Source organism: Zea mays, chromosome 9 (genome assembly GCF_902167145.1).
Source record: "Zea mays cultivar B73 chromosome 9, Zm-B73-REFERENCE-NAM-5.0, whole genome shotgun sequence".
Taxonomy (NCBI): domain Eukaryota; kingdom Viridiplantae; phylum Streptophyta; class Magnoliopsida; order Poales; family Poaceae; genus Zea; species Zea mays.
In genome coordinates, this window is record NC_050104.1 from 15294444 (window position 1) to 15312412 (window position 17969).

General features: G+C 48.3%; 1 protein-coding gene across 1 annotated transcript; it reads left to right on the top strand.

Annotated features, from left to right (window-relative positions):
• Positions 1-412: 412 nt before the first annotated feature.
• LOC100501775 (deSI-like protein At4g17486) lies at positions 413-7372 on the top strand. The gene is made up of 3 exons (XM_008660983.4): positions 413-1113; positions 1244-1733; positions 7136-7372. The coding sequence occupies exons 1-3, from the start codon at positions 936-938 to the stop codon at positions 7170-7172; spliced, it is 705 nt and encodes a 234-aa protein (XP_008659205.1). The 5' UTR covers positions 413-935; the 3' UTR covers positions 7173-7372.
• The last annotated feature ends 10597 nt before the right edge of the window (positions 7373-17969 follow it).

Sequence of the window (17969 nt, forward strand, 5' to 3'; positions counted from 1 at the left end):
CTCAATCCTATCTAATCTATTATGAAATATTGTCAAAACAAGCCAGCACGAAAGCAGGTCAAGATTGGGACCGAGTTGGATGGAACTTGAGAACATATTATTACCAGCATATAGCTCTGTTTGTTTCAACTTTTTTTAGCTTCTGCCTACCAAAAGTTGCTGCAGACTTTTAAACACTCAGCTTTTATAAGAATCGATTTGGTAAAATCCATATAAAATCAACATAAACACATAATCGACCGAGTCTTTACAATAATAGGAATCCATTACTTTCTAAGTCCTAAATCCTATGAACATATTTATCTTATTTCACATTTAATCCCGTGGTACTTAGATTATCTATACAACCAGATTTTTTTTAACGTCCAGATTTTCAAAAAAGCTAGTTAAAAAAAACTGAATCAAACAGTCCACTAGGCGCGAGGGCAGCCACTTCACCAAAAGATGAATCATCAATTCACCATAGAATGCAGTGTGCCCCCCACATATATTATATATTTAAATTATAAAACAGTACGATAAAAGGAGGGGGGGAAGAATCATCGAATGCAGTGATGCGATGCGCCCCTCCTTGGTTCCCGGCCCAGACATTCCCGTGGAAGTAGAAGCAAACATCGATTGCAACGGCGCATCCTGGATCTCGTCATTGATCCCAGTCAGTCCCAGCAGAACGAGCAGGAGAAGGCGACGCTCAGCGCGGGGTTCTTGCTGTTTCTACAGCCCCTAGGTACGGGCGCGGCGCAGTCACCAAGGCGGGCTTGCGGCCTCGCGGGTGCGGGGCGCGAGCGCGACCCCGGCCGCGACCTTGTCTATACTCGCCAGCCGGGCGGGCGGGCGAGCTGTGGCATCCGCGCACAACAAAGCTAGCTACGTACTCGTGAAATTCGCGGCGCAGCGCAAGCGCGCGGGAGCCAGCGTGCCGGCGAGGCGCACCGATGGGCTCCTCGGCGGCGGGCTCCACCCCGACGGCGCGGCAGCAGCGCGGCGCGGGAGTGGATGCGGGCGCGGCGCCGTCGTCGTCGAGCCCCGTCTTCCTCAACGTGTACGACGTCACCCCCGCCAACGGCTACGCCCGGTGGCTCGGCCTCGGCGTCTACCACTCCGGCGTGCAAGGCAAGTGGACCAGGCTCCCTCCCTCCGTCCTCCTCGCCCCCCCTCAGTCCTCACCCTCCGCCGCGGCCCCCGTGTCATCCTAACTCCTAACACGACTGCTCTCTCTCTCCATCCACTGGCTGTTGTGCAGTTCACGGGGTGGAGTACGCGTACGGCGCGCACGACGGCGCGAGCAGCGGGATCTTCGAGGTGGTGCCGCGGCGGTGCCCCGGGTACGCGTTCCGGGAGTCGGTGGCCGTGGGCGCGACGGAGCTGAGCCGCGGCGAGGTGCGCGCGCTGATGGCGGAGCTGGCCGCCGAGTTCCCCGGGGACGCCTACAACCTGGTGTCCCGCAACTGCAACCACTTCTGCGACGCCGCGTGCCGGCGCCTCGTCGCGCGCGCCCGCATCCCGCGCTGGGTCAACCGCCTCGCCAAGATCGGGGTCGCCTTCACCTGCGTCATCCCGGGCAACGGCCGCGCCGCGCGCCCGCCCTCCGCCGCGAGCCGGAGCCGGAGCCGGTCCGCGCCGCCGCGGCCGCGGACCTTCTTCCGGACCTTCTCCGTCGGCCCGCGCAGGAACATGACGGCGCCCTCCCCGCCGGCACACGCCTCGGCGTCAACGTCGTCGGGGTCCACCACGTAAACGGCTCCGTTTCTCGATAATTTCGTTTTTTTATTTTTATTGCCTGATTTTTTTATTTAAAAAAAACTCAGCTCTGTGCATATCATTATTTGATGGGTCCACCTTTCATCTTTGATAGTAGTAGTGCGTGCCAACTAGCAACTGGGGGGTCTTAATTCGACAAGTTGCTACTAGTACGTACAGTACTGATTCTGCTAGTAGGCTCTAGTGATGTTGTCATCCGGTGGGGGCCGCCGAGCTACGGCTTGTGTCTGTTGCCAGTTGCCAGCCAGCCACGAGTGTTTGGTGGTTTAATCATACAGCGGGTTGTGGCGGCTCTTGCTTCTTTTTCTTTGTTTTTTTTTTTTGCCATCGATTCATCCATCTATGCTCTCTTTGGGCGAGTGATCCAACACCAACTGCAACGCCATCCGCCTTTGGATCCAACACCACTCCAGGTCCAGGGTGGGCTGCTCCGTGTCCCCCGTCATCAGTGGACGTCACCTGACCTCTGCTTGTTGGATCGGAGCGTGCACGTAGGGAGGGAGAGAGACTGACGGTCGAGTGGGACGGCGGCGGCGCACTTGCGGTGGACGCAGTACGCGCAGTGGGCCGGCAAGGCTGCAAATGGAGGGTTGACCCGAGTGGCAACGGTGTTGCAAGGCGTCGGGAGATACTGTACCTCACCTCCTGGCTAGGGGCTGGCCGCTGGCGCTTGCCAGTGCCCCCGATCCGACCAATCGATTCGCTGGTGCGCGTCATGTGAAGCGCGATCTTGGTACGGTAGAGGAGGAGGAGTAGTAGTACGACTGCTACAGTGCCTTTTCTCTTTGCGTGGACAACTGGACACCGGACAGCAGCGGCTTTTTCTTTCTTGTCCCCCTTGCCGGGCCACCGGAACGCATCATTGATCCATCGCCAGCTTAGCTGACGACACATGCTGCATGCCGCTGAACGGGAACGGGAACGGGAATGGGAACTGGAACGTGCCGCTGCCGCCCGGGACATCGGGCATGCATGATGCGTGTCCAGTATCGGCGGCCTTTCCAGCTGACGCGGGCGCGCCTGGCAGTCTGGCACAGTGCGGTAGTGCACTCGCCGCCGCGGCCAGCAATGATTCGTCTGGCACACTCCCCGGCCCCGGCCCCGGCCCCGCGTCCAGGAAAATGTCAGCAAACTCGGTCGGATACACGCACGCACCCCACCGACGCCCTCCTCTCCATCAGGAGCAGCCTCCGTGTGTCGTCGGTGCCCGTCACTGGGGCCTGACGCAACGCATTCTCCGGCGGAGTTTAATGCCCCGTCACCCCCGGCCCTGAAGATGGATGAGAAGCCGCTCCTGTTATTAAGCTGGCATTATACACCTGACCTGTCACCGGTAGCTGGAGCGTGGTGGACATGGACAGCTAGCTGAGCTCAGCTGGCCAAGAGCAAAAGTTGCCGCCATGCGTAGGCGCGTGGCTGGCGTTGACGCCAGCAGAGCAGATCCTCCTAGCGCCGCCGCCGCCGCCAAGGCAGACCAGACGAGACGACACGGCCCGGGTCGGCGCACGGTGCAGCCCAGCCCACCGGGGCGTGCGGTCTCTCCACGCGGTTCCGCGAGCCGCGCACAGCATGTCGCGCGGACTCCGGCCGTATCAGCCTGCGCTGAGCGCTGCCCCCTCAACTTCTGAATTCTGATACACTACAGGCCCAGCTCCAGAAGCCCACGCCGCAGCGGCCGGCGCGGCGCGACGCGGCTCCCTCTCGCCTGCCGACACCCGCGTAGGAGTATACTGTATACTTCGCACACAGCAGCAGCAGACCGGGGAAGGGAGCACGAGCACTCGACCAATACGTACTATGGATGACAGTGGGTAAGTAGTTGGCACATGAAACCATACTCATACCCATAAAAAAAATTGACCCATACTCATATCCACTACCCATTACGGGTACAAAATTACGCCATGTTCATACCCATCATGGGTAGCGGGTACCCATCGGATACCCATACCCATTAACATTACGATAGATATGATCATTTGAATCGCAAAAATAAGTACCAGCATAACAAATGTATCGAATCCAACATAATTTTATCACAGTTTCAACAATATTCAACATTAAATGGCAATATCATGCCTACAAATCACACAAAACATAGCACTGATTCTACAAAACTATGGACAAAACATAACATTCATTTTATATGAGACATATAAATCCGGACCCACGTACCCGATGGGCATAACAAATGACCCAATAAAATAATCATGAGTATCAAAATCCGCCATATCCGTGCACTAATAGAATTTTTAGTCATCGGGTTTCGGATTTCGGGTACCTATTGCCATCACGTACGTATGCCCATCCTTCCGGTCGCGCGCTCACTCGCGCCGCCTCCGCGTGGGTCAGTCAGACACGGCGTGCAAGTGCAGTGCATGGAGGCCGATACTTGCGCCGCAACTTTCAGACAAACCAGGAGGAGGTCGCCCTCTGCGCAGTGGCGGAGACAGGCGTGGGGCCACTAGGGCTCGGGCCCTACTCTTAGGCCGAAAAATTGCTAAGGGCCCAAATATGTTCCGAAGGAACGTCGTATAATCCGTTAATGGTCATATGTGTTATTATCTATGTATTTGTATTATTTAAAATGTTCTAACTGATATAAATATTTGTTAGTGTTATATCGGGCCCTACATTTAGAGAGATCTTGGCTCCGCCACTGCCTCCTGCCTCTGCGGACTCCTGCCGATCATACGATACGGCTCTGCACACCAAAATAGTAGAGATGGCAACGGGTATAAACCCGCTGGGTTTTGCCGTCTCAAACCCGTACCCGTGAAAAATATCCATGCCCATTAAAAAACCCGTACCCATGACGGATTTGAGATTTTGCCCAAACCCGTACCCATCGGGTTAGCGGGTACCCATGGGTTACCCGCGGGTTTCATCTCCAATATACTTGTTCTTCTCATAATCAATAAGTATCGTAATAATTAATGAGATCATGATCCAAAATTTATGTAATGAAGAACGAGTTCATGATTTGGTATAAAAATTATTAGTAGAGAGAATGAAATACAAATAATAAGTTGTATAATTAAGTGACTTTGCACTAAGTTATCCATCCACCACATATATAACGCTAATAAAAACTATAATAGCAAGCAAGCAACACTCTCACCGACTACTGATACATTCACCAATTGATAAAAATTATGAAGTAAATAAGGAATAACAAGTTTGTTGGCCGTTTATAAAATAAAATGACAATATGCACTAGGTTTGGTCGGGTTTAAAAAACCCACGGGTTCACGAGTTTTGGTACTATAGGAACAAACTCGTACCCATAAACCCGCCGGGTATAGATTTATGCCCATTAACAAACTCATGGGTATGAAAATTGACCCAAACCCGTACCCTAATAGGGTACAAACCCATCGGGTTTTGGGTTTCGGGTACCCATTGCCATCTCTACAAAATAGGGTTCGAGACACCGATGCGGTTGGCAGTGCAGATGCAACCGGCGGACATCTCTGTCGTCCGAGAGAGCTACAAAGGTATATGTCGCTGTTGAGTGTGTACAGCCTGTTTTTTTAGGAGAAAAAAAATCGTTGTTGAGATGACGGCAGTCGCAGCACGTAGTACGCCATCATTGGCCCACTACTAGGAGCGATATTGGAGGTAGCCAGGCGGGGAAGAACATTGCATTTTTTTTTACACTTCACTCACCAACAAGGTTACCCGACCAGTGCCGCATTTTTTGAAAGATGAAGTGGAGAGACTAGAGATGGACTTATATACTTCCAAAAGAATATAAAGATGATTGAAGTTTCCCAACTGGCTTGTTCGGTTACGAATGGATCGAGTAAGACTAGAGCGAAATAAATTCTTGTCTATTGAAAATTAAATAGAAAGAGATTAATTTCTCTTTCGACCCTCTCCGATTTTCATGCAACCGAACAAGGGTTCCATTTACATCAGAAGGGATTGAATCCCCGTCTATTCAATTTTGATTATAAAGGGATTTAACCTATTAAATTCGCTTCTAACCGAACAAGCACTAAATCATATAATAAACTAAGACTCAACTGATAAAGCATCTCTCCCGCCTCTTTCTTATCTCATATTTGGGCCCATCAAACCAAACGCTATGCATTTTACTTTCATGTGGGGGTGGGGGAGACATAGGACTTGTCTTGCCTCGTATCTCCGTATATTGTCTTGCCTCTTCCTTATCTCATATTATTTTACTGTAGCAGTACTGTTTACTATTGCACCACTGTTTTTGTTTTAATGCTTGTGAAAAAAGAATGAATCACGCAAGAGAGAAGTTAGTAGAGGAGGTGGAGAGTTGCACCAAACAACTCCTAATCCATTGGGTTCCTCTTGCCCTTGTTTCGACACAGCACATTTTAATAATCATGCACTACCCATAGTTAGTGGTGTGTTGTCTCACCACTGTCTATTATTGCCATAGCCACCACTAATCCGCTTGTCTCACGAGCTTTTTAAATCTAGTGAACATTAGGCAGCGTTTGGTTCAGGAGCAAGGTCATAAAATGAAGCGGCTATATTCTAGCTCTAGGTATGTTTGGTTGTATAGGGATTTGAAAAGGATTTAGGGACATATAATCCTTTGATAGTCAAATTAATTAGTAAGGGATTATATAGTGTTTGATTGGAGGAAGCCAGTGACTATTAAACCTTTTCACTTACGGAATAAAGGAACCGTTCTACTTTTTTTTTCCAAACACGGAACAAAGTCATTTCATTCTTAAAAACTGAAATCGACTCGTTCAGTCTAACTGGACTCATAACTATAAAACCAACACCGCTATTCTCATCAGCTAGGCTATTCAAGGTGTTGCTTGGAATCATCTTTAGGGCCCGTTCGTTTGTCCAGAATTAGACCAGGATTCATTCCAACTTATCAAAACTTACATAAATTAGAGAAACAATCCGGCCAGAAACCGTTCCAGGCCTTCAATCCGTGAAAAACGAACAGGCCCTTACTTGACTTCAATTCAGGGTATATGTTTTCACTCGGCAATCTTTATATCTCCTGGCATCTAAAAATGCTATTAAAAATAGAGCACTCAGTATGACTGTATCTAAATCGTTATACTTCGAGCTCCCCACCCTCCTAGGAGAGCAAGTGCACAGCTTTATTGTTCTCGACTACTTTCTCCATCCCAATTAAATATCAACCGCCGAAGTTGTCCTAAATCAAACTATTAAAAGTTCGAATAAATTGGCAGTACCAATATCTATAACAGCACTAATGTATTATCACTTTATCAGTAGATACATTGTAAAATGTTTTTTTTTGTAATAATATTTATTTGCTGTTATAGACGTTGTTACTTTTTATATAAAAATGATAAAATATAATTTGGTTCAGAGGTGATCTAAGAATTAATTTGTTTTTTAACAGAGGACATGATAATGGTGAATCGGGCGAGGGCGAATGAACTTGAGGGGAAAATTCTACTTTGCGATTAGAGCAACGCATCGCGAAATGCATCAGTCGTGGCTCTTGACTTTTTTTTGTCAGTCACAGCACCACAAATTAATTTGTGCTTGCGGAGTCAAGGGCAATCCAAAAAAACAAAGCTAATGATGACGCACTGCTACAGACCGAATTAAATATGCAGAAGAGAATCAGAACAAATCGCCATGTTTTGAATTCGTCGCCCTTTTACGGACCGAGTCGCCAGCCATAGACGAGCACACCGGATCAAAACTTTGCTCGCAGATTGATTGTTGATCCAGTTTGACTTGCCTCTCCGTTTACCCGGCATGCATTTGTTTCCAAATTCCAGGCACGAGCGAAGCAATCGATCTTCTTCCATGCAATGCTAATGCTACGATGCTAGCCAGGCAGTGTGTGCCAGTGGATTGGCGACGCACTTACCGCTATCTCTTCTTCCAGAGCTGGACGACGAGGGAGAACCCGCCGCCATCCTTCAGCGTCGCCGCCTCCTCCGCAGCCGCCCACTCCGACACCGTGGCCACGCTGGCAGCCGACGACGCCGCGGACGTCGACGCCACCGACACCGACGGCGACGTGTCGGAGCCGCCCGACCTGAACGGCCCGCGCATCCACCCCCTCCTATCGCTGTCGCTGCTGAACCAGCTGTCGCCGCCGCTGCCGTGCGCCTGGTGGTTCCTGAAACTGAACGAGGGCTGCCTCAGCACGTGCGGGCCGGCCTCGCTCTCGTCCGCGTCGCCCTCGTCGTCCGCTTCGGCCGCGTCGGAGGTTTCGAACCGGAGGACGAAGACGGCGGCGGCCGCGTCCGGGCAGAAGAGCCAGCCGTGGAGGTCCCACGTGACCCGGACGCGGCGGCCGGTCGGGAGGTCCAGCCTCTCGCTGCCGCGGAACTTCCACCGGAGCCGGCGCACCTGGAGGGCCTTCTCGCCGTCGATGGCGACCCACATGGTGGAGCCCTCCACGGCGAGGGACACGTCGTGCCGCTCGCCCGCGACGTCGACGGCGGTCGAGTAGGCCTCGCCTCGCCCGTCGGCGACGACGGCGGCGCTCTCCCGGCGGGAGAGGAGCAGCCCCGCCGCGGGCGCGTGGTCCCCGACGGCCAGCGCCAGCTCGCCGTCCACCCAGACGCGCAGGGAGTACCGGGACACGGGCTCCGGCCGGCGCCCGGTGGCGGCGAAGCGCGCGCGCGACAGGTCCCACGAGAACTTGACGGCGCGGCCGCCCGGCGCCGCGAACCGCTTGGACCCGCGCCGCCGCCACGGGAGCCACGGCCGGAACGCGAACCGCGCGGGCGTGGCGTCCTCGCCGCCGTGGACGTCCCCGGCGGGGCGCAGGCTGAGCTCCGCGGCCAGGAGGAGGCCGATCGGAGCGCGGGACCACGTCAGCGTGACGCCGCCGAGGTGGGTCCAGTAGACCGACGTCGCCGAGGAGGACGGCGGCGCCGCGGATGGGTCGCCGCCGGCGAAGCAGGAGAGCGGCATGCGGTAGTTACTGGGCCGCGCGCTGGACGCGGCAAGTACGGCGATGGACTGACTAGTTTTGTTGGCGGCTCGGAGAGAGGGGGAGTAGTTGCTGCACCAGTGCGTACGTAGCGGCGAGACCGGCGACTCCAGACGGCCGCGTGTAGAATGTGACGCGGTCTTCCACTCCCCTTTTTTTGTGTGATTTTTGTACGTCCCGTATGCTTCCTTCTTTTTCGTAGAAGAGAGAAATTTTCCACACGCCATGCTTTTTCAAAGTTTATTATAACAGATCTGCAGTTTCGTGCTTTAGCATGAACTCGAAGAAATAATAAAATAACGTGTCCCAAACCCAGTTTTCATTTGCAAATATTTGATCTAGACAAAACACATGAAAATCTATATGAATCTGAGAGGATTGAGTGCTAGCAAGTAAAAATCTATCCCAACCTCCGAGAAATGGGAATAATCGAATCCTTAGACTTTATTCGGTTATAAGGGATAAAATCCACCGTATATTTAATCTAAGTTTGGATTGACTGAATTCATACTTCACACCTAATCCTATAATAGAATTAAAATTCATCATTTAATCCATATATCTCTCAAAGATAGTTAGTTTTTTTATCCATATATTTTTAATATAAACTTGTGTGATATCTTTATAATGCATGATTAGTTTAATCGGATAAAAAGAATTGAGTAGACTTGAATTATTTTAGGGCATTGAGTGTGTCATGAATTTAATTCCAAATCATGACAATTCATAGCTGGACTGGTGCAGATGAACATAAATGGTGGATGAGAGCAACTGAAGTCGTTGAGGAAACAAATAAACCAAAATCAGATTGAGCACAGGTCTTACGAAAGCGAATAATTTAGGCCCTTTTCCCCTCTAAAATCAAACATTGATCTGTCCCGCTACTGTGCAAAGTCAAACAGGCGTCCAGGCCTCTGTGTGCTTCACTGTTCGCGGCCGGCCACCCTGACGTGACGCGTCCGGGAGAGCCACCTGTGCTGTGAACTCATATGACCTCCTTGGAGTTCAACAACCGATCGGCCGCCTTCCGACGAAAGAAGCAGACGGTCAATGCGAGAGATGCTGTAACCTGTACGTACAGGGGACGGCAACATATACAGTATGCTGACCATTTCCTGTCAAACTCTAGCGCTCTGTCGTAGGTCTGAACACTGACCGCCAAATCCCTGTCGTATTTTAGGTGAAGGGAAGGGGGGGGGGGGGGGGGGGGGGGGGGGGGGGTTGGTGGTGGATTTGCTCCAAACTTAAACACGAGACAAAATCGTACTTAGAGAAAAGGCCCTGACATGCGCCCACGTGTTTTTTCCCCCTCTAGGCTCGGGAAACATGCACATCTTCTCCTCGTCCTAGTTCACGATGTGTTTGGTCATCTATTTATACTACTAGTAGTTATTTACATACGCAGCGTGTGATTATTCCTGCTATGCTTTTGGATAAAGCATGCATAACGCATTCTATATGGGGTTTTTTTGGTAATCGTAGCAATGCCCAATGGAGGCTAGTCTCCTATATAATCTAACCTACTAGTACTATGCTTACTACACGATCAAACATTCCACTGATTCGGGTCTCCCGCCCCGCACTGCATCTGCGAAGATACGGTTCCGGAATATCCAGCGGACTAGAATTAGCACATCGCATTGACTCAGCGGACTAGAAAGGCGTCACCCTTGTTTACTGGAGGGAGCAGTAAAGGTTAGTAGACCACGAATCAAAAGACTACTACTGTTTTGTTAGTATAATAAAAAGTCTTGCTGAGGTGCCCAAATTATATCAAAGTGAGGTTGTTTTGTTCCTCGATCGGTGTGTGAAAGTAAATGGTACTACTACTGACGTGACAGCTTCGGTCAAAGTCAAACTAGGGGGTCGAAGCTTTGACCTCACCTGCCTCGCTTGCCTGGACAACGTGTATGCTTCACACGTAAAAAGAGAGAGAGAGAGACAGAGCACCATAATTTGTTTTTGTTTTTGTTTTTTTGGACAAACAGTTTCGGTGTTTAGCTGAATGTGAGTTCAAATACCTGGCTGACTGACTGACTGCAAGCGGTTGCAATCTTGTACGCGTCGATTTGATTTGCTTCTCAAGCACAGTCGGTACTTGGTAGTCAAGGTTGGTTTGCTTTTCTTTTCTTTTCTTTTTTTTCCTTCAGAAAAGCTCAAAAACAAGCTGGTGGATTTTGAATTTTCCGGAAAGAAGCTGGCAAGACCCTATTCTGATACGAATGAAATAGTCTCCCCGCATTTACCGCTGGATACAACATTTCGGAATATTGTTCAGTTAACTTAGGATTTTATGTACAATAGGGGGTACTACGCACGTTCAAAATATCTAGGTAGTTTCCAGTTTTTCTGTTGTTTTGTTGACCAAACCGAAAGTACTCTGCGTTTCATCAATAAGCACCATCGTATGGAAATAATTACAATGCCTTGTTCTCAATGACTGTATATTGCTACGGCACATAATATCAAATATTGCACTTTATGTTGGCCAAAAGGTTTAGAAAGATACGAGTTAAAAAAAAGTCCGATCCTTTTTTCTAGCTCCCTCGGTCGTTCGTCATCGTTTATCTAGCGAGTTAATACTATGTGAGAGTGTTGCGCTACGTGCGACTTCTTGTCATGTTGAACTTAGTTGGTTTCTTACGGCATATGTGGGGTAACGGCCCACTAATAGAGGTTTAGGTGATTTTCATAGGGTAATAAAGACTTAGAGCGACTCTCCAAAACAATTAGTAAACCTACCCTAAAATAGATATTCTCAATCCAACAACTTCATTATCCTTCCCCAAAAATACTAGCATCCCACATTCATCTTCTCCACATATTTACGCGCGAGCAATTCCCCCCCCCCCCACCCAATTCGCCCCCACGCGCAGCTGAAGTCACTCGCACATTCGCCCCGTGCCGAGCCGGGAGGTGGGAGATACTGGGTGCTGCCTAGTGGTAGGTGGTTAGACTCTCTTCAACGGTTCACATCTCCTCTCCCCCTCCCCTCAAATAGCGGCAACAGGAACATATTTTGGCGTTCATCGCTGCCCCTTGCACTCCCTCTACGAGCTACAGTGTTAGCGGGAGGAGAAGTGAACCGTCACATTTGGGGTGCGGCAACACTACACGACGGTTCACTTACAGCGACCTACGGTTGGTTGCTAAAACGGCCTTCAGCGACCTACGGTTGGTCGCTAAAAACTTTTAGCGACCCATAAGGATGGTCGCTGTAAGTACCGTCGCTAAAGGCTTTAGCGACCGACCATCCGTTGCTAATATTGTATATTTAGCGACCAACTGTGGGTTGCTGTACTATAGATTTAGCAACCAACCATAAGTCGCCATACTATACATTTAGCAACCAACAGAAAGTCACCCTTTTTACCGTTGTTATTAATAATAATATATATTTAATTAAGCACCACAAATCACAGATTTTTATACACAAATCATAAAGACATACACAGTTAATCAGTATACCACGGTCATAGATTCATCACATAAACACAAAAGCACCACAATTATATATTCACAAAAGCATCACAATTATAATATCATTCACAACTAGATCACTAATGTTTCATATCACTCCAACTATTGTTCAAAAGCCCACAACTATATCACTCTAGCTGCTCCAGAGCTGATTAGTCACAAAAGCACCAAAGCTACACTAATGCTTCAAGCAGTTCAAAAGCCTTCAGACAACCACTCCAGCTTCTTGTATCCTCCTGTTTTAAGGTACAAGCTTTCTTTGTCCAGAACACCCTAGAAAAAAGTACATCAAATTAGTATATTGTTGCTGCATTTGCAAATAAAAATACAGTTTTGATGCCTTATCTACCTCCACTAGATGGTGTTGCAGCCTTATGCACCAACTTCAGCTGGTGCAATCAAGGTTAATCATCATTAAGTTGCTGGCTCATATAAATCTAAACATAAACAAGATAAGATATAAACAGAAATATACATATGAACTAATAACTCACTAGAAGGAACTTGAATGACTTCTCAGCTTCAACATAAATATAATTTTTAGATGATCCAATGCCACAACTGACTTTATCTGAAGGTTTGACTTATCGATGATTTTTTTGCATCAGACAAATTTGCAGTCTCTCTCATGTTCAATCTGAGGTCAGAATAAGCGCTAGTAGAGCTGAAGTAGGCCAATAAACATCCAAGAAATTTAATAAGATAAACCTTGAGCATACCTCACATTTGACCATCCATATAAATATAATTTTTAGATGATCCAATGCTATGATTGACTTTATCCCTACTCCTTGTTGGTTGAATTGTACCTTTTGTCTTCACTAGTCAAGAAAGAATCCCAGTATTCAGAAGCATTTTGGCCTCTCTTTGTCAATCACACAAAGTGCAGAGGATTCAAGTTAAGCTTGTGGCTTACATAGAGAAGGAAATGACAAAGCAATGAATCAATCTTCTTTTTATAAGGGAAATTCAGTACACCCCTACTGTGGTATATTATAAATAATTAAATATCGAATCGGATAGCAACCATACAAAGTGCAGAGGAAAAACTATAGAGATATAAACAGCAGGGCGCCAAAGAAGAGAAAGAAAAAGGTGAAAACTATGCAACATAGCCAATATATGAAATAAAAGTAAATTATAGGAAGTCCTGTGTAGTTAAAGATCAACTTCAACGAGCTGGATCAATACACTAGGCAGCAAGTCATATAAACAGACCTAGTCAAGTTTTTTAAGGAAGAGATGACAGTTGTCATAACTCTTGTTAGTACTATACCTACCACAGATTATTAAATTCTGACAGAAAATTGACAACAGTTTTATTTGGAATACCCAGCTTCAAATGCATCAGATTAATCAATTTGAATGGTATACCAAAAAACACAGTTAAGCACATCTGAAACTTTTCAGTCAACTTAGAGAGCTAACAATCTTCAGCAGGTTTTCACATTGAAAAAGAGGCAGCAGACCTTTGTTTTGCCATATGGATTGCTAACAAATTTTCTGTGCAGGGTGAGTTTTTGGGTGATCCATAAACTGCAGCTGGCGATGAGAACACTAACTAAAACATTTTAAAACAAAAGGAGATACAACATATCAGTGCCAGAGTCTCGTATGACAAATCGATTTACCAATCAAAAGCATTACTAATCAAACATATCTGGAGCTGTAGCTGCCGCCGTGTGGTCCTGCTGCTCGAAGGAGTACATCGGCGTGGACAGGACTCACTGAGGTTTGCCTTATTGCTTTCCGCAGGTCGTGTCAAGAGAAGAGACTCGGGACGGCATGGAATGGCGCGCAGCTAGGGGATTGATCGCTCGCCACGGCAGTTTGATGTGCGCGCGCGTATATATACAAACGAGCTTGGTTGTGGCCTGTGGTAACTGGAATCGTGTCGTGTCATGCATTATACGGTGCCAGTGACAGTGATGCCAGCGTCGCGCTTAAGCTAACTAGCTCACTCAGCAGATGGGTCGTCTCGTCTCACTGATACTAGCAACAACAAATTAAGACATTTTTAATTACTAGTTACTTAAGACGACGACGACTGAGGATTCAGGAGTGAGGCCTGAGCATGGAGCTTGATTTAGCATTCGATCGCAGCCGGTACGGTGTCAGTGGTGGTTTTGACTTGGCTTGTGCAGTGATCGACGCACCTTTAACCTTATCTGGTAGCTAGTACATGTGTGGTTTTGTGGCATATTGTTGTTTCTTTCCGGCCTTACCGATAAGAGCGCGCAGGAACGCTGTTACCTTTAATTATGTACACTAGTAAATGAAGCAGCAACATATACTCCAATTAAAAACTAACACGCTATGCTGGAGCACCAGGAACAACTCTTGCTGAACCCGGGCTAAGAACACGACCCGGACGGCCGGACATCTCCCCCATTGCGGGGCGGGGCGAAGCAAAGCAGCAGACGAGAGTTTGGAAAGCAGGAAGAACAAGTTATCGGGGACCCGATGGGGAAAATCCCCGCCAACAGCAAATAAATATATGGTCAGTGAAGAAATCAACTGCACGTACTGCAGATCTGTGCTACACTGCTACTCTGGAATCACTGAATCAGCAGGAACAAGTTACCGGGAGGAAGTCGATCTGTTGTTGCTGGAGGAAGCCGAAGCCGAGCAGCCGAGCAGCACTGCAGCAGCCAGCAGGTGGGCCGTGGGCGCGTGGCCGGCTGGTTGCATCGTCCGCGTCACCGCCTGGAAGCAGGCAGCAGCAGGGAGCACCGGCACCGGAGCAGGCAGCGCAGCAGCACACTGCAGCCTGCGGGCGAGCGGCCGTCGGCACCGTGGCAGGAAGCGGAAATGGGGAGCACGAGCACTACAGGGAGCGGAAACGGGGAGCAGCCGAGCAGGGCTGCACGGCGTGGAGGGAGGCACGGAGCCGAGCGCCCGAGCGCGCTGCGGCTGCGGGCGGCGGCGGAAGCGGAAAACGGGGCACGGAGTCGCACGGAAGCAGGAAGCTAGGGTTAGCGACTTAGCAGTGTTCGGGCCGGGCTGAAGGGATCAGGATATTCCACGCGGTATACGCCGAGAGCCCGAGACACTGAATTATGGACCCACCTGTCATATCGGGTCCCCGACGGGTAGCGGGTATGGGCAGCCATAGGCCCTGTTTGGCACAGCTGGTGCTTGTTGAAAAAGCAGCTTATCTGAGAAGCTGGTGAAAAGCAGCTTCTGCTTGTTGGCTGCTTTTAGTGTATTCTGAGAAGCAACTGAACTGATAAGCTGCTGCAGAAGCTGCCTGTTTGGCAGAACCTCTGCTTAAATTTGTGAAGAAGCTGAAAATAAGTTGTGCCAAACAGGGCCATAATCTGTACCCGGCCCCGCCATCCCCGATGGGGATTGGTTTTTACCCATTTCTTTCCCCGCGAGGAGTAATTTCTCCCCATCCCCGTCTCCTAATGGATGAATTCCCCACCGGGGAATGGGGCCCCATTGCCATCCCTATTTATGTGGGATTTGAAACGACTTTCAACTCGAATCTAATATCGTATAAGCACAAAGAACACAATTGCATACTATAGTCATGTCCATACATAAACAAACCATGAAATAAACATACAAGCAATATTAAAAAGAAATAAATCACCACACAATTTAGCGATCAATGTTTACTTGTTTTAATTAATTTTTAGTCACTAACATCTATAGGTACGTTCAGGCTATAAGATTTGATAGTGATCCTTGCTCTATAGCGACCCACCGCTAGTCCCCGACGACATCTATAGCGACCAACCAGAAGTTGTTAAATTTCTAGACTTTTAGCGACCAACCGACCGTTGCTACAAAAGGATTTAGCGACTGACCGTCGGTCTCTAACCTTTAGCAACCAACAGTTGGTATCTAATAAGGGTCGCTAAAGATCAACCGTCGTGTAGTGCAACCGACCCCCTTACACTCTGTTGATCTTGGGTTTTGTGCCGACAACAATAGTTAGTAGAGAAAAAAATTATAATGGATGATAAATTGGTATAGGAAATAATATTTTATGGATGTGGTGGGGTATAGAGGTTTGATATAGGGGAAACTGCTGTAGAACGTGGAGATATAGGGGGAGAGAACGCTGACGTGGCATGTGAGTGAGATATAAGGGGAGAAATTTAGGGGGAACCACTGAAAACAGTCTTAGGCGAAGCGAGCTGTGCCAGGGTGGATGTTATCCGTGAGGTGACGACAAGAGGTTGCGGGCGGCTCCGTAGCGGCAGCGCAGGCACAATAGCTTCGAGACGGGCTCGCCATGGAGGACGACGCCGAGCTCAACAAGGAGGAGGCCTGGGGGGACGACGGTGAGCAAGCGATCCGTTTTGGGGTTTCTCTTGCTCCATATAACCCAACGAATGGTGTTTTACCACCACAAGCAATTGCTTTAGCTGACGCTGAGCCTAGAGGTCAGTTGGGAAACGGGGAGGCGGGGATTGTACAATTTTTCAGTCTTTCTAAGGCTCTGTTCATTTAGTCCGGATTGGAGGCCGGAACTATTTCAAGTCATCAAGCTAATACAAATTTGTGAAGTATTTCAATCCGGAACCAATTCAGTAAAGTATTCTGAAAGAACTGAACGGGCACTAAGGGAACTATTGGGATATACATAATAATTCATCTCTAAAAAAATTTAGTCTACCTCTAATAATCGTTTATTGGAGAAAGCTTTTTAGCATTTTTTAGTTGCTCTTAGAAGGTTTTCACGACTCACTGGTATGGAAGCAGAATACCTACGTGTTCCACGTATGACTTAGGCCGACCACCAAAACCAAGGTGCTGAGTGGGGGCTCTTGAAGTATAGTACCACAAATCTTATAAGGTCTAAATCTACTATATCTTTTGGATTCTATATTATATGTCTAACCATACGTATGTATGTATGTATGTATGCTTCTAATACATCGAACATAGCCTGTGTCGTCTGAACTGGGAGACAGCCCAAGAAGGAGTGCTGGGGCCTCGAAGCCCAATCGAGGATTTTGATGGGCAGCGAGTGGACTCACTAGGCGTTTGTTGGGCACGCTGTGTGGGTTAAGGTTTCAAAGGGTTGTAATAAGCAAGTAGGACGAGAACGAGTTGATTCTGAGTAAGGCCTTGTTCGTTTCTGTCAGATTGGTAGATCGAAACGATTCCTAGCAGGATTGTTTCTCTAATTTATATAAACTTTGATTAGCTGGAACGATTCCGGGTGCAATCCGATGTAAACGAACAAGGCCTAATATGTATCAGCAACGGAGCTGTGTTAACTCTAACCTGTCCTTGTGAAGTTCTTGTCGCTCACGATTCTGGCCTTCTGCTCCCTTGCTCTGCTCTGTTGCTTCCCCCACTCAATTGGTTACATTGTTAAACCGAACCACTGGAAGCTCGGCCTGGCTCGCAAGCCTAAGCCTATTTTGGACTGGTTGGTCGAGCGAGCTGAGAGGAATCGAGCCTTCGTTGGTCAAACAAGATGAGCCGACTCAAGCTTAGAGATGGCAATGGGTATCCAAAACCCGAATATCCGACGGGTTTTATCCGATATGAAGGCGGGTACGGGATGATTTCTCTACCCGCGGGTATGTTAATGGGTAAAAACCTCTACCCGTTGGGTAGACGGGTACGGGTTGGAACTACCCATACCCGTCTACCCATGGGTAAAATATATCCGCATCAATACAACTATAACCATCTAATAGAGTCTATCTTAGCTAAAATAAAACCCTTCTCTAGCTATCATTTGTCTAGATACAAAGTTATGTAATCATATGATTTGTTATATGTGAAGTTGAAGTTGTTTTTATATGTTTATTTAATATTTTGAGTGATT

Coding starts and splice junctions, on each gene's coding strand:
- LOC100501775 (XM_008660983.4), top strand. CDS start 936: ATGGGCTCCTCGGCGGCGGGCTCCACCCCGACGGCGCGGCAGCAGCGC. Junction 1,114..1,243: donor CTACCACTCCGGCGTGCAAG/GCAAGTGGACCA, acceptor GCTGTTGTGCAG/TTCACGGGGTGGAGTACGCG. Junction 1,734..7,135: donor ACGTCGTCGGGGTCCACCAC/GTAAACGGCTCC, acceptor GTTTTTTAACAG/AGGACATGATAATGGTGAAT.